Below are 16,711 nucleotides of genomic sequence, written 5' to 3'. Positions count from 1 at the left end.
TTAAGGGGTACTACACCCTTGTGGTAAATTTGTGACAATTTTTGCATTTTTCTCAAAAATTAATAACAAACTGGTAACAAAAAGTATGTATATTATTGGGGCAAGGAATCCAATTACTACATTAAAATTTCAGTGACTCAAGACAAGCGGTTCAGTATATATGATAGGAAATGAGGTACATCCTAGCGGTACCTTATTTCTTATCATGAATAACAAACCACTTGTCTTGGGTCACTGAAATTCCAGTGTAGTAATTGGATTCCTTGCCCCTATAATATACATAACTTTTGTCACCACTGTGTTATTGGTTTTTGAGAAAAATGCAAAAATAGACACAAATTTATTGAGGGGTGTAGTACCCCCTTAAGGAATAGGAACTTCAGGGAGGGGCATATTTCACTCAACTTAGCAATTCAACATGCCCTAAACGATATAGGATTTGTATGTATGAAAGTCATGTTTTGGGGACTTACGATGCATCCAAGTTCTGTGAAATCATTTTTCATGGCAAGTTTTAACCAATGTCTAGCCAAAAATGAATTGATATGGCTAAGAGAAAATTACAAGTTTCAAAAGTTATGATTCTAAAACCAGAAGTCTGATGAAGAAACCATAAAAAACAAAAACAACAAACAAGTGTAAAGTGCAAATATCTGTATCAAAAGTTTAATAATGAATCTTAATATTAAGTCAACATTTAATTTTTTGCATAATTTATAATAAGTTTATACAATCATCAATGATTAATAATGTCATTGTATCTCTAGAAAGTGATTAATAGGTTGGGTAACAATCCATGATGTGCAATGGCAATATCTACATAATCTACACCTTTTCAAATCAAAGTTTTCCGAAGACAGCTGCTATTTATGAAGACCCAGTTTATAATATTCTGGGTCAACATTTTAGTTGGTTGTTCAAACCATAATGTGCATTTTACGCTGCGTACGCACCTGGTGCATTTGACTTGGGTTTTTCCAATGTTTCCGATGTTGATTTGAAAGGTGTATAGAACTAAACACGTTACCATTGCCATTAGACATAATGTCAAGTTGACTTAACTTGTGCAGGATCTTCTCCAGCTATGCACATTATACAGTCATGCATGGGGATAACCCGACAATGCTTAGTCTAATTCTTGCTTGCGACTCAATCCAACCCCGGAATCCAACATAACATTCTACCAAAACATTGCTTGAATGCCAAATTGGTTATGATACTGTGTATTGATACCGTGTAATGATACCATGTACAAAATAAAAATTTAAGTGGGTACAGGTATTTTCCAGAACTTTCTCATAAAGTTATTGCACCACAGACAATTGTGCATGTTAAAGTTAATTTTTCATTTCTTTTGTGGTCTGGTGTGTGCCGATCACCAGCGCATACCCAAACTACAGAAAAAATAAAAATTTAACTTCCAATTTCCTTACACTGAACAGCATTACTGTCATAAACATGTAAAGCTACCAGTTGCCATAGATACTTAATACATGGGTCATAGTACTGAAATAATGTAAAGGTAACTACTAAACATCAAATTGGTGTGCAGCAAAAATAGCAGTTTGTCTAGTTTTGTACCAGCTTTATCAAATAAAGCTAGCTTTTGAGTGACCATTCCTGAACTATGAAGCAGCATTCATTTTAGGTGGTGTATGCACTCTGTCAGCATTTACTTGCAAAATGTCAGATTGCGCATGTAGCAGCAATATGCAATTGGGCGCTAGATGCTTTAACCACTAATTTTGTCAAGGGAATCCTGGATTATCCTGGTTCCTTCAGTATTAAATTTCAAATAAATTGTGGCCATAGTGGAACATAGCTGTTGTGAACCAGGCCTTGTCTTTTGAGGCGAGTGAGAGTCATCACTCGCCTAAAATGAAGCTGAGGAGAGCTTTTTATCACCCGCCTACATTTGGTGTAATACTATACAACTTATACAAGTGATTAAAATCACTCGCCTACAGCTCGCCTTACAAGTTTTGAGGAGAGTAATTCGTCACTCGCCAACAATTTTCAAAAGACAAGGCCTGGTGAACTCCCCATTTTTTACACCGTATCATTCTATGATTGATGGGTACTATTTATTGGATCTCACTGTAGTTTACAAAGGCCAATGAGACATCAACATTTTATGGTAAAAAATGAAAATCATTTTCACATAATGTACTTGACAAAATACATGAATTGCAAAATAAAACAAATTCTAGTTTACTACACACAATTAAGGCCCATGTTGCAGGAAGGGACTTGATTAAATAAATTATAATAAAGCAATCCTTAACTACAAGACTCATCATTTCTTCTGTAAAGTATTTCACACTGTGAGAAGATCACATTTAGCATTTAACCAAATAACACTTCTGAATAGACCTTTTCAGGAGGGACTTTTTACAAAAAACACTGATCATGCACAACCACAGTAAACAAAAACACAGCCAATCACACAGCATGCCCAAGTTGAAAGTGGTGGTAGTACAGCGAAACCAGTGTTTGTGTAAAAATCACTCTAGGGCTTTTAAATGATTCTTGGCCAAGGTGGAATACTTGGCATGCTTATAGCTCTGTGATAAACATACCCGTACAACACAGTCCAGAAGATTACATCCACACACCTTGTACTGTGTACACGCTTAGTATGCTATGTGCATGGACGCAACAGGTTTGTTCCACCTTGGCCAAGAATTACTTAAAAATACCTGAGAGTTCCCCTTGTAAATTCTTAAGAGAGCAATAATTTGTAGCTCAAGCATGGAAATACAAGTACTTGAGTTCACATGTGATTACAATTAATGCATAGCACTCATATTGTTACTCAGAAATACAGTTAACTTGTGATGGCAATGCACAGCACTTAAATATTGTTACTGGAGTTGTAGTCACCACTGGTACTTCTCCATAATCCAGTCTCTGTACAAGGTTTTTTACAATTTTATTTACAATAGTAATATAATACATGGTATTTACATGCCAATATTTATAATTTGTAGATTATGATGGAAATGCGATAAATTGTTCTCATGATCTATATAGATTACAATACAACCAATTTAAAATGAGTGCCAGAAAACACTGGATGTCTGTTACATGTGCACAGGTTTGCACAGATTTCAATTGGCCAATGGCAATATCATATTATACAGAACACTGTCTTCCCGCCAAAGTATTTCATGTACAAAGTATATAGGCTCTGCCGCTCTTCTTCATTGTAATGTTTTGGCTGGAAAACAGTAGGCCATACAATACGAATATGCCTTTCCATTCTTGTGTTCAAGCCCGATGCATCGAAGTCAAGCCCGACACCATCCAGAAAATTCTGGCTTACAGGACATTTGTTACAGTTGACAGGTATGATTATCATAATTTACTTGTATAAATGTTACAAGCAAGTACAGTCACAAGAGTGGATTCGCACTGGACCAAAGCCAGCGATTATTTCAAGTCTTTGTATACGTATCTTAGATAAAACTGATACATATAGGATGGTAAAACCACCAAGTACTGTGTGTAAAGTATGGCACAAGTCATAAGTCAAATGCATTAGAAAACAAATGCTTGCAGCATCAGCAGACAAATTTTAGCACTGCAGCTGCACAATGTACCGTTTGTCATTGATGACTAATATTTAATGAACTGTTCACTTTTGACTTGGAGCCTTGCCACTTAATTTCTTGATTAACTTATCCACCATGTTGTGTGCGTACGTGAGTCGCTTGCCGAGCTCTTTGGTACAGCCGTAGGTCTCGATGAGATTGAATCGGAAGGTCCTGAATTTGCTTGTTTCATCAATGTATGTCACAGCCCCCATGATGGGACACAGGATTATCTTAGTGTGGTCTCTGAAGAAGTTCACCTGTTTGTTGGGAGAGTAAAGTTGAAAAGATGGATGACAATTAGTAAATGCCTCAATACAACAAACCTAGTGGCTATATAAGCCTGCACCCGCACCCAATTCTGTATACTTTATGACCAAGACAAAATTGTTGAAGCAGCAGTGCAACGTGATGCTAAATCTGATAATGTTTTAGACTGCCATGTCTATAATAATTGTAGATGGCAAGAAATAAGGTTTGGTGATAGTTGCATGGATTAAGTGAATTGCCGGTATGAGAATGAACTTTCATGGAAAAATCTGAAACCTGCAGTGTGTGAAATTCAGGTTCAAACTTAAAAATTCTCATGCCTGATGAAAATATGTATATTTTTCAATGAAAACATTTTCAAGGAAAAATGAAACCAAGATAAAGCATATAAAATCTGGCAGAAATGCTCCAAAACAGGCTTATAAAAAATAGGAAATTTGAGCAACTGAAAAAGCCACAGGAACTTCTCCAAAAGGGGAGGTTAACTTACTTGCACTGTTCCATTGCTGAGATGTAGCACTATAGCGCTTCCTGTGCGGAACCAAGTCTTGAGGAAGGGTAGACGAGAGATGTTGTCACTTTCACGTGGAGCCATGTCAGCACCAGCCTAAGAACAAAAATTCAAACAAATATAAAAATATACCAGATTTCAAATCAAGATGAACACAAAAGATGGTAAATAATAAGTTTGTTGTTTGTGCGTATGGATCAGTTTACAAAAAACAAAGTGGCATCATACAAGCTCCTCTTTTAAAATTTGCTGATGAATAAATCCGATTTTGTCTGTCCGTCGGCATTAACATGTTACTTGTTAGCATAACTAACTTACTTGTTGCCAGTTATTCACCCATTGCATGGTTCTGCTATGTGCGAGGAGAGCCTCAATCTGGCAGCATGCATGAATGGGAATTGAACCAGTCATATATTAAACATTGCGTATGCTAATATGTAATTCTTTCTTTCATGTCATGCCAGTTCAAGGCTCTCCTTGCATCATGGCGGAACCATGCAATAGGCAATTAGCCTATAGTAAGAATGGGATTTTTGTCTAGAATTGCCAATATAGATAAATATTGCTGAAACTCACCTTGAGGAGATGTTCACTCATATAGCTATGGAAATAATTGAGTAGGGTGACCTTCTTCTTCAAGTTGGGATCATTGGGATAACTTGTCAGTGTGTAGAAATGTTCCTTGCCATCACGTTCAATATATGAGATGCTCCTGTACAGAAACAAAAAGAGCATAGGTTCACTATCTTATTCAAACCTGGGTACAATTCTGGTTTACCCTGCGCACCCTGTATTTCAGGGTTAGGGTGAAATACTTGTGTGCAAGGTATATCAGAATTATTCCCAAACCTGCAATTTCCCTAGTTTGATACTCATTCACCGCTCTAAGAAACAAATTAGTTTGATCTTTTGATCGATGATCGGTCGATTCTTATTATTTATGAAATCAATTAATTTACTAAATTGTTACCTAATTGTGATAAAATAGTAATTTGTGCCTGTAGTGATATTGAGCAATATAAATTCAGCCTTAATTCGGATTAATTAGTTGATATTAATAACAAGCATCGAAGCAGCATTGACGGTTGATCCAAAGATCGAACAATTTGTTTCTGGTGGCTTACGCTTATCAACAATGACTACCAAGGTTGAATACAGGTAAATTAAGTAATTATTGGCTATAAGCTCGAACATACCCATTGTGTCCATGTAGCGTACTAAGTGTGTACGTAATATAAGGCAAATGCATGCATTTTTACCGTGCTATGTGCGCAAGTGTTTATCGTGGAGCCACTAGCGTTCTGGAGTGTTCGAACATGGCCAAGAATTACCCAATTTACCTGTAGATATATTAAAACAACTTACTGTTCATCTGCTAGCAGTATTAGTCTTGTGGTGTCATTGAATAATACCCCTACACTGCCGTCAATGAGCTGATAACCTAGACCATACTTGTCTGAATAGTCCACCCATTTACTGACCCATAGGACTGGTACAGCTGCAGGATCTTCAGTCTCATCTACAAAAGAGGTACATTGAAATGTAATCAACAACATGCCATCAAAAGTATTACAATATAAACCGACTTACATTTTTTAACAAGATTACGGAGACGAACTAAAACAATTCTTCATCTCATCTTTAGCGTCTTGGTATTGCGAGAGGGTCGCATCAAATGCGTCTCTCAGATGCGCCCATCATGCGATGTTGCACTTGCATGACAAAGAATGCCTTGAGTGCATTTCGAGGGAAACCGAACACCCCCAATTTTGGCTCCATGCCTGTATCAAGATGGCGGTCAAGTCCCGGGTCTCTTTCTCTAAATTCTGTGATTGCAATCAATCTGATGTTCCCCAGAATTGGGGAAAAACATGGTCCAAAATACAAATATTTTTTGCACTCACCTATCCTAGCATCTGGCAGTTCTCCCGGTCTTGTGGCTACAACCGATTCAAGTTGAGTCATTAGATCTGATAGGAAGTAGTCCTTTGGTGTGATCATTTCTGTACAAAAAAAGAAGCAATGTTACAGAAGGTGAGTGAAAAAGTAATCTGACTTGACTGACGACATTCCTGCTTGTCCCGTTGTTTCACCCAATTGATCTAGCTTGGCTATCACATGGCTCTTCCAATCCGATTGTTATTCCAATCTATAGGAGATGATCATATGAAAGACCAAGCTCATCTTGAACATGACAGATAGATATGACTGTTTGATTGACATTTATGTAACACAAACATTTATCGAAACACAAACACGAAAATGTACATAAAAAATGGCCATAATTATATTTTTTCATGTGATGTTTACAAATTTATGTTTCTTAGTGCTTACCTTCCGGTCTATCGTCATCATCACTGTTAGATGGTTTTCTTGGGGGATTTGAGTCTGATGATCTGTATGGCTTTCCTGCTCCTGGTTGTAGGGGATCTGTGCTCTTCACTTTGTCTGTCTTTATTGCCCTGGATTCCTCTATACAAGGAAAAAGGTAAACAGGTACGGTATAGCATTAGTTTGTAAAATTCCTGACTTTTTAAAAAACCTAGTGAACTCATTAAAACAGTTGTTCCAAACTTCTTTTTCATTCTAAATAGTGCCAAACATTCAATTTAAATATTAATCAAACTATGTACACAGGTAATTGGGTATTGAGTTGACTCTTGTTTTCATGGCCAAGAGTGATTTTTTTTACTCAAATGGTTTTGATCACATAACAATTTTAATCTTGTAAATTAACTTCGACTCTTGGAATCACTCTTTGCTGAAGATTGATACATACCTCCATTACTGTTGACCTCTGAGAGAGGCGGTCTCCTGCTGGCTTGTGGAGCAAATCTGGGGGCCATGGTGAGGCAAGAAGTAGGTAGTCTTGGAGGTAGGTGGCCAGTGGTAAAGAACTCGTCTTCTAGTAAATGGTGTACGGTGGGACGCTTTGTGGGGTCGTTCTGGAGGAGCTTCTTGATCAGGTTACGAGCAGCGGGCTTGATTGCTGATGGGATGTGGTATTCATTCCTCTTGATGCGGTTGTAGGTATCTTTTAGACTAGTAGTCTCAAATGGTGGCTTACCAACTAGTAATGTGAACCTAAATACATACAGGAAGGGACATTTGTGTTTATTATCGATCAACAAACATGAAATTTAAATCATACTAGATGTACTGACAATATCAGATCATTCAATGTACTATATAAAGTGGTGAAAATACCTGATACTGTATCAGTAGGCCCCGGCAAAAAACACAATTTTTTGAAGTAAAAAACGGGATCCAAAGTATTGAAAAGCGAGAAAAGCGAGATTTCCTCCGGAAAATGGCACAAGAAGCTTTAAAAACGCCCCGAAAATACGAAAATCCGAAAAAAAAATATATAAAAAATAATTCCATAAAAAAAAGCCCTCTGTTGTTCAGATTCGGTCAATGACAACAGTGAGGATGTGCTTCCTTTACTACCTTGTTGTCAGACGGCAAAAAAGTGACCTTTAATTATGTTTTATAGTCAAAATATTCCAATAATTCAATAAATATAACGATATTTGGCCTAAACTTGAACTCATTTGCAATGAAATGTCATTTTTATTAAGTAAAGAATGGCTTTTGCACCTAGCAATGTGGTTGCAATGCTGTTGAATTCTGCACTCTTTTCCGATGTTGAAGTTCATTTGATGGAATTCAACGAACTTTTATGGCATAAAGCAACATTTTTATAGTAAGTATACTGCTTGGAAACTTTCTTAAAAAGCGAGATAACTGGTTAATAGCGAGAATCACGGCGTGAAAAGCGAGATCTCGTTTTTTGCCGGGCCTTATGTATCAGGCATAGGTTTTTTCTGTTGATTTCATTCCGTACAGTGGTACAAAATGAAAGCAATCAGTGGTACGAAATGAAAGCAACAGAAAATTCATTTTAACTTTTTGGGTAACAGGGTCAGAATTTGGTCACATGGTCACAATTTGTTGATATAAAAATGACAATTGAAAGTAAATTCTGTGGGAGGAACTAAAATTGCAGTTGCAACGTGCTTTCCAATTCTGCACACATAAGAACATGCATTCCAAAAAGATAAATTTGAGGTGTACCGTGTAACGCTATCATCAAGCGCAGAAAATCTTCATACTTACATTATGCAGCCAAGTGACCAGACATCTACTTCATAGCTGTGTCCTCTCTTGGAAAGTACTTCTGGTGCTATGTAATTAGGAGTGCCACATAGTGTCCTGTTTAAAAATAAAATGTACAAAAAATGCTGATTTTAAAACTAACCTCTTTGTTTTTGGTACTGGTCTCATTTAAGCCGATTTATGCATCTTTCCTGAAAGATGATAACCAAGATTTTTTATACATGTGTATCTAATCTAACATTTAGATCTTCCTAGGATATCATATTATTAAAATTTTGCTACAGATAAATTGGGAATTGGCAAGACTCATAACATTATGGACTGATCTAGTTGATATAGAATGTTATGCATGCAGTTGGGTGCAGCACTTATATAGTTGCACTTTTTACAATGTGGTGACTGGTGTATATGTTGCAGGGACAGACTTAGGTTTCACTTTTCTACTGGCCCTCCAGGCCAGTGAAATGGCAAATCTAGTGGCCCTGCAATGATTTACTGGCCCAGCTTTTTCAATATGTTCTACTGCAAAAATTAGTTTTGTACTGAATGTACTCAATGTAGAGAGTGTAGTCACTAACACAAGTTCAGTCAGCAGTCCTGCCTTTTTTAGTCCCAAAAGTTTCAAACTAGGCGGTATTTGCAGTATCGCTATCATCATCAGATATAATTATGTAGCGCATGGAAGAGCTAAGTAGTACATATTATAGGCCTACTACCATCGTAAAAAGCGGGCGTATATTTCCAACTAGCAACGCAAGAATAAGAATATATATATTATTATTAAAATATTATACAAAAAATCATTGAAAGATATAAATTTCAAGTGATAGGCAGAGCAGAAAACCGTGTAGATATGACCATCACTGATATCTTGTCTCGTAAGTGTTACATCAGGCTCAAAAATCTAGTAGCCGCCGGGCCAGCATTGTTGGAAGTTTACTGGCCCGACGCCTTAAAATCCACTGGCCCCGGCCACCGCTTAAATCCGTCCCTGGTATGTTGTTTAATTTTAATTTGTAATAAACTAATAAGTTGGGACATTGACAAGCAAAAAAAAATGTTTGCATTATTATAATTTTTATTACCGGTACTTGATTAATTATAAAGTATGGAATAGGATAGGGATTATGACAGAATTGGGGTTTGGGATTTAAGACATGATCAGAGAGTACATGTACAATGTAGCAGGATTTGGGTCTACATGTATTTGTGAGTTGTCCACCATAAAATTAAAAATACCCAACAAAACATCCCAACTTACTTCTTACGTTCCCCATCATAGTCTACTTTCGTTGCCAACCCAAAGTCCCCAACTTTCAGCTCCATCTCATCATTGATGAATAGGTTGCCTAGCTTCAGATCCCTGTGAATCACTTTGGTTTTGTGGAGGTACTGGCATGCGAGGATAGCTTGTCTCATGAAATAACGGGTCTCAGGCTCTGTAATGGCTTTGCGTCTCTTGTGTAGTTCCATGAGGGACTAAAATAATTATAAAAAAAAGAAGCAAAATTAGATGTTGAAAATTCCATTTAATTACAAATTTACAATGTTGGCCTTTGATCGATCCAAGTCATGATGTGGACAATTAAAGGATACGACTGACATATTTGCCGAAATTGAGTTTTTTCCAGATAAATTTAATGTGGCAGTATTAAATATTAAAAATAATATATTAATTTATCTGGAAACCCCAATATCCTAGGCTGCAGTGTCTCTCTTGTGTAATGTTGAGAGTAATGTCATGATATTGGATCTCACATTAGCAGATTAGAATCGTGTGCACTATAAACATTTGGCTTTACGGCGTCAACACTGATCAATTTCTCCCAACTTGAGACAAAACGTACTCTTTATCAATGGTGTGCAACTGTGCATGCAAGTCAATAAAAAATCTTTGTCCAATTATCTTGAAATAATCAATGTAGGCCCTATGGATGCCATTTGTTCACTTCAACATTGTTCATTGCCTTTTATGACTATAGAGCCTGAGAGAACATAGGGGCTACAATAATTATCAGATTGTTTTAATTTAGAGTTTATGTGTGCACAAAACTTCTTTGCATCATTTTTAAATGGCCCAGTTTTAGGTCTACTTACTCTTCTCCGACAAAGCTCCAACAATACATAGACATTCTGGTCATCTTCAAAGAAACCCTGGAAACCCACAACATGTCTGTGCATAAGGCTTCTGTGAATGGCAATCTCCATTGTCATCTGAAATGGAATAAAAGTTCAATTTTTAAATCTAGAATTTAAAACCATAAAGTCTTGTTTCCTGTACCCACAGAATTAGAGAAGGAGAACCGGGACTCCCTATACCGCCACGCATAATACAATCGCGCCAGCTATGGGGAGAAAATTGGGGTATTCGGGTCCTTGCCGACGGTGCTTGTGGAGACGAACGAAAACAATTCTTCGTCTCATCTGTAGTGTCTTGGTACTCAAGTGCAGGTCGCATCAAGTCGTCTCTCAAATGCGCCCATCATCTATGTCGCTTGCATGACAACGAATGCCTCGAGTGCATTCCGAGGGAAACCGAATACCCCCAATTTTTGCTCCATGCCTGTATCAAGATGGCGGTCGAGTCCTGGTTCTCTGGTTTTAATTCTGTGCCTGTACCCGACCGACCTTGCAAAAACGTGTTGAACATATACAAATTTTATCAACTTTTTGAAAAAAAAAAAAAATTGTTCCACAAAATAATTTTTGTTCCTGCAATCCTGCCGACTCTTGTTTCAGCTTGTTACAGGAAACAAAATATTTTTAAAATTCTGTTATGCCTAGTTTTTGGCGCTTTCACTATCGTCTATCGTGATCCCAGCAAACTAGCATCCTCTTTTTTATAACATTTTTCAGTCGATATCCATGCAAAAAGCTTGTTCCCAACATTTCAGTTGAATGCTGATTTTGCGTAATTGCTCCATTTTGTTGTAATTTTGTTCTCGTACACCAGAACGTAATTCAAATTTGACGACAAGTGCTAAACAAATTAATCTGCAAGATTTTTTGTACATATAAATAAACATGTAGTCGGAGGTTTCCAATGGTATAAAAATCTCAACTTTTTTGAGAAAAGTGGGGGCGAGGCTGTGGACCACAAAATGCCAGATAGAAAAAGTGCACTTTATAGACTGAAGGTCCGGATCAAATTTGATTATTAAAACAAGCATTGCAAAAAAGTGTAACAGCTCTAGTCTAGGTCCCCTGAAAATTGGAAAAAATAAATCGGATTCTAAGTACGGTACAGTACATAAAACTGCCGTTTTGTGGTAGAATTCAAATTTTAAACAAAGCCAGATGCAACTTACCTTATCTTTCTGATGTGGTTTGACAAGTAACTGTTTAGATACAATCTTGCCAGCATAAATCTTATTGTTTTCAGTGTCTGTCAGTTCATAACACTTTGCAAAGCCACCCTGTGTTAGAAAATCAAACATCAAAACTGTGTTAGAAAATCAAACATCAAAACATCGAAAAAAGCGTGTTTGACATCCTTTTATCATGTTTACTGCATTACACATGTTCTTTCTACACAAACATTATAGGGGAGATTGGGGTTAGTTGAAACATTTTTCACAAAATCGTCTTTTTAACGCAAACCGATTACTTTCAAGAAACACTAACCATATCAGTATAAACATATATATACAATCATGCTACAAATACAGCCTTAAATTTTATTGGACCTGCTTATGATTATTCATATAATCCAATTTGAAAATTTGAAAAAAGTGTTTCAACTAACCCCACCCCTGGGGTAAGTTGAAACATAGGTGAGGATTAGTTGAAACATGGCTTGTAAAAATTTCAAAATAATTATTATTGTGTTGTTAGGGTTATACTTCCCTTGAAGGCACCCTTTAACATACAATCAGTGTGAAAAAATGAATAAATAAATATGTGGGAGCGCGGGTCAATACTTTGGACACAAGGTGACGAGTGTCACCATGGACAAAAATATGAGAAGCCTAAAATATTATAAAATGTACTTTCTGTGTGCACTTTTTGCTTGTATTATTGCTTTTTTAACCATATTAAAGCAATATTGAAGAAATGGTAAACATGTTACAAATTTTTAAAAAGTCAAATTTTTAACCATATTTTTCTATGCGATTTTCACGTTTCAAATAACCCCACCTCAAAAGTTTCAACTAACCCCGATGCCTATTTTTACATTTCAAAGTTCATTACACAAAATAAGAAATACAATAAAACTTTTATTTAACATTATTCTGGGACTTACTACTAGTGCTTATGATACTCAAAAAATAATCCCCTGAATCTTCAAACAACATGGAGATAACGCATCTTTTCTGAGGGGTATAAAAATTAGTCAGCAAGTCAAAAACAGATATTCCTTTCCCAAGCCAACACTGGTGGGGCATCAGTGCTGTTGCTAATTTGGTGGATGACCCTTACTAATACCTATTACTAGGTGCCAGTATTTTACCAAATTAATTTTTTGTGTCAGAAAAAAATACAATGTTTCAACTTACCCAGTGTTCCAACTAACCCCAATCTCCCCTACCTTTCGAACAAGCTTTATTTTGACTTGTTCCAATTTTTGACGTAAAAGAGCTGAATGGAAACCGGTGATGCAAACTCCAAAACTTTCGCGTAGTACGAGCGCTTGATGTACGCTCGATTTGACGGGGATTTACGCTTGTGTATCAAGAATTTCCAAGCACGTTTGACTGCATGACGCAATTTTGCATTTATTCAAGATGGTGAATTTCTCGAAAAACACAATTTTTTTTCCTTAAAAAATTCTCTCATTTCACAAATTTGTTTTAAATTTGCTTTTATTTAAATTGCTTTGAGACATGTATAATCAAATTAGGCAATTCTTGGCCAAACTGGAACATGCCAATGCATGCGCGTTGCGTCCATGTAGTACGTGTACGCAGTGCAAGGCGTGTGTACATACTTTCTTCTGTACCACGCTATATTTGCATGTTTGTGTGTGTTTATCGCGGAGCCACTAGCGTTCACAGTCAGTGTTCCAGTTTGGCCAAGAATTACTTAATTTGATTAAATAGCAGAACAACTGTTTTCACTTCGTTTTCAAAACATCCAAAGTTGTTTTATTTAACCCTGTTTTTTGCCCCATAATTTCCCTCATTTATCGAAGCCCTGCCCTCTTCAATACATTATTAAACACATGAACATGTAAACATTGACCATTGTTGACTTCAAAGTGTTAACATGATCACTGTTTATTGCAATTACACTTTGGACTTTTTTTTGGAGTCAAGAGCTTCGATAAATGAGGGAAATTTTGGGTTATAGTAAAAAACAAGGTCAAAATCAACAACTTTTGAAAACAAGTGAAATGGCCATTTTTTTGTACAATTGTACTGGATGCACTTGTAGGGAGTTTTTTTTATAAAGTTGATGAAGTACAGCATGTCTGGCAATGCCGACTCAATGTTGTGTTCATTATGATTTACCCCGGGGGTGCCAGTTGAACCGTCAATGAAGTCATCACCGACCAAAATTTCGCGGTAAAAGGGTATCTTTTTTAAGCATAGGCCACGTCCAGCGGGACGCCGAAAAGGGTCTCAATTTTGGTGTTTTCTGGAAAAAGGGACCTTTTTACAATAGATATGTCGGCGTTTTGGGTTCATGAAAAATCAAAGTCCAGCATTTGACGTCAGCCGCTGTTTTCGTTCCTGATTGTAAACAACTTCTTACTTCCGGGTCTGTAAGTGTAATATATTAGTCTTGTGCCCGGTCTTGTACCATGATTAAAACTCAGTGATGTTTGTGCATGCTGCCGAGCGGGCTGCGTAGAGACGGGCGTAGAGACTACGAATTTTGTACAAGGTAGGCCCTACAGATACTGTGTAATCGGAATGGATTACGACATACGTTTGACTGCTGAACCAGATATGACAGGAACCATGCCTTTTGGAAATCGTGAAGTGACATTTGCCATCGCTGTTTGTCACCCGCGCAAAATGATTGCAGCTTGTTTGTTGTGTATGACCACAATTTTGTGTTAAGGATGATATTCCAGGCTATTTCATATAACAGAAATTGTATGTAAAGGGATTGGACATACACTAGGTAAATATTGCTTTCTACCTTCGTCAGTGAAAAGGGTCATTGGGACATGTAAGGTCAGTGATATGGGTACCTTTGTTTGCACCATGGCTGTGGTCAGTGATTTGGGTATCCTTTTTTCATAGCAGGTCAGTGGTAAGGGTTACCTTTCAGCCCTTGGGCATGTCAGTGTTTTGGGTGAAAAATAAAAGTGTCTGGTCAGTAATGACAACATGCAATGGTATATGAGTGGCACCCCCGGGTGATTTACCTGTTAAAAAATAACCCTAAATCCTCATGATCTTGCCATTTATTTGAAATAAATGGCAAGATCATGAGGATCGCCCGTGTTTTTATAGTTACACTTTTTACTGATATGTCATATAATTAATATTATGGCCGATTTATTTTTCTATTTAAAGTGTATGATCTTAAAAATAATGATGTAAATATAAAAACCGTACCTTTCCCAAAAATCTGCCTCTCAAATAGCGTTTCTTCGACGAAGGATCAAGCACCACATCTGGCACTTCTTTTACCCTCAAATCTTGCTTTGTTGACCGAGACATTTTCAATGATTTTGTTGCCGACGACTTTCTTCACGTCACTATTCTGTTTTCAACATTAAACGATAAAATCGAGCGAGTAATTTCATAAATTTGAATCAAAATTCGAGCCGACGTCTGCTCACTTCACCTCGGATCGCAGCTTTGCCAAATATTTGTGTTCTTTGAAAACCAGCGGTTCCGAGGGCAGCTGGCTGTGATTGGACGATCGACTCGAAAACCTTTGCTCTGATTGGCTGAAGTACTGGACTTTAAACTTGTAACCTTTGACATTGGGGCTCTTTAAATGGTAGTCTCTTTCGCGACGTTTGCATGTATGTGTAAAAAAAGTGCAACTGCTTTTGTTTACATTCATGACATTGCATCATTCGTGTCATTTTATGCTGAAAACAAAATAAAATACTTGCCACAACTTTCAGCATCATTTCACAAGTATTTGCTGCGATATACTGTGGAAATGTACAGCCATTCTGTTCTGTTTATTTTTTGTAGGGTTGGGCGTTATCGTATTAATAATAATAGGGCCATTGGCTGTGCCATACCAAGGAGTATGAGCCGATGAGCAGTATCCAGGCCCGGACGCAGGGGGTGGGGGATTGGCGATCGCCCCCACCCAAAAAAAAATTGGCAAAAGTATACAAAAAGTCCCAAAAATTACAAATTGCGGCGTAACGTGCAAAAAAAAAATCAGATTTTTACGGGTTTTTGTTTGGTCCAAAATGGTCTAAACACGGGGGTCCAAATTTTGTGAAGAAAGCCCACTTTTCACAAAATCGTTCCCCTTGGAAAAAACGTCCACTTTTTCAAAATCAGCACCCCCCCCCAAAAAAATCCTGCTTACGGGTCTGTCAGTAGGCCCTATCCCTGGTAATATTGAGTCTGCGGGGGATTTCAAAATGGCCTGCCAAAAATAATTGACCCAAAAAACCTCGCCCTCCCCCCAGGGCCCTCCCCTCCCCTCGGTCTGCCAAAAAATTGCATACTTTTATAAAATAGATTTAGGACCTAATTTTATAGTTTTAGGCTATTCCGTTTTTACCAAATGGGCTATTACTCAAAAAATCGATAGAGGGGTAAACTAAAGGAGTATTTCGTGATCCTAGCATCCTCTTTTTATGACATTCTTTTTCAGTACCGTACATTGTACATATCCACGAAAACTGAAGCTCATTCCCAAAATTTCAGTTGATTCTGATTTTGAAAAAGTGGACTATTTTTCCAAAGGGGGGGGGGGCGGCGATTTTGTGAAAAGTGGACTTTTCCCCCCAAATTTGGACCTTTGACCAAAAAAAACGTTAAAAACCTGATTTTTTGATCGCTATACGCTCGCCGCGGTCGCACCCCCCTGCGTACGGGACTGGATGTGTTCTGATAAAAGCCAATAACATAGCCTATTTTGCCATTAAAGCTTGGTACCCTAAGCAAGTATTTGCTTGGAAAAGTATACCCTGCACACCGACACCGCCTGGCTAATAATTATTTGGTGCAGAAGGGACACTAAAATGAATACACGGGATCGATACACGTGAATTGCTATGCACGATTTTGATATCAGACGAAAATCTTCTGATACCGGGTTAGAAAATGATGAATATCTCCCGTCATGA

At 37.4% G+C, this 16,711-nt stretch overlaps 1 protein-coding gene across 1 annotated transcript; it reads right to left on the bottom strand.

Moving 5' to 3' along the window:
- Window positions 1-639: 639 nt before the first annotated feature.
- LOC140137494 (serine/threonine-protein kinase PLK1-like) lies at window positions 640-15,267 on the bottom strand. The gene is made up of 12 exons (XM_072159211.1): window positions 15,003-15,267; window positions 11,802-11,909; window positions 10,591-10,707; window positions 9,755-9,972; window positions 8,494-8,589; window positions 7,154-7,458; window positions 6,709-6,846; window positions 6,279-6,377; window positions 5,740-5,893; window positions 4,951-5,086; window positions 4,354-4,470; window positions 640-3,853 (listed from the first exon to the last, which is right to left on the bottom strand). Exons 1-12 carry the CDS (start codon window positions 15,105-15,107, stop codon window positions 3,638-3,640), a joined length of 1,809 nt encoding a protein of 602 aa, XP_072015312.1. The 5' UTR covers window positions 15,108-15,267; the 3' UTR covers window positions 640-3,637.
- Window positions 15,268-16,711: the final 1,444 nt, after the last annotated feature.

This window comes from Amphiura filiformis, chromosome 17, assembly GCF_039555335.1.
Source record: "Amphiura filiformis chromosome 17, Afil_fr2py, whole genome shotgun sequence".
In the NCBI taxonomy this organism is placed as follows: domain Eukaryota; kingdom Metazoa; phylum Echinodermata; class Ophiuroidea; order Amphilepidida; family Amphiuridae; genus Amphiura; species Amphiura filiformis.
Note: the sequence above shows the minus strand (reverse complement) of the source record. Positions and strands in the feature narration are given on the sequence as shown.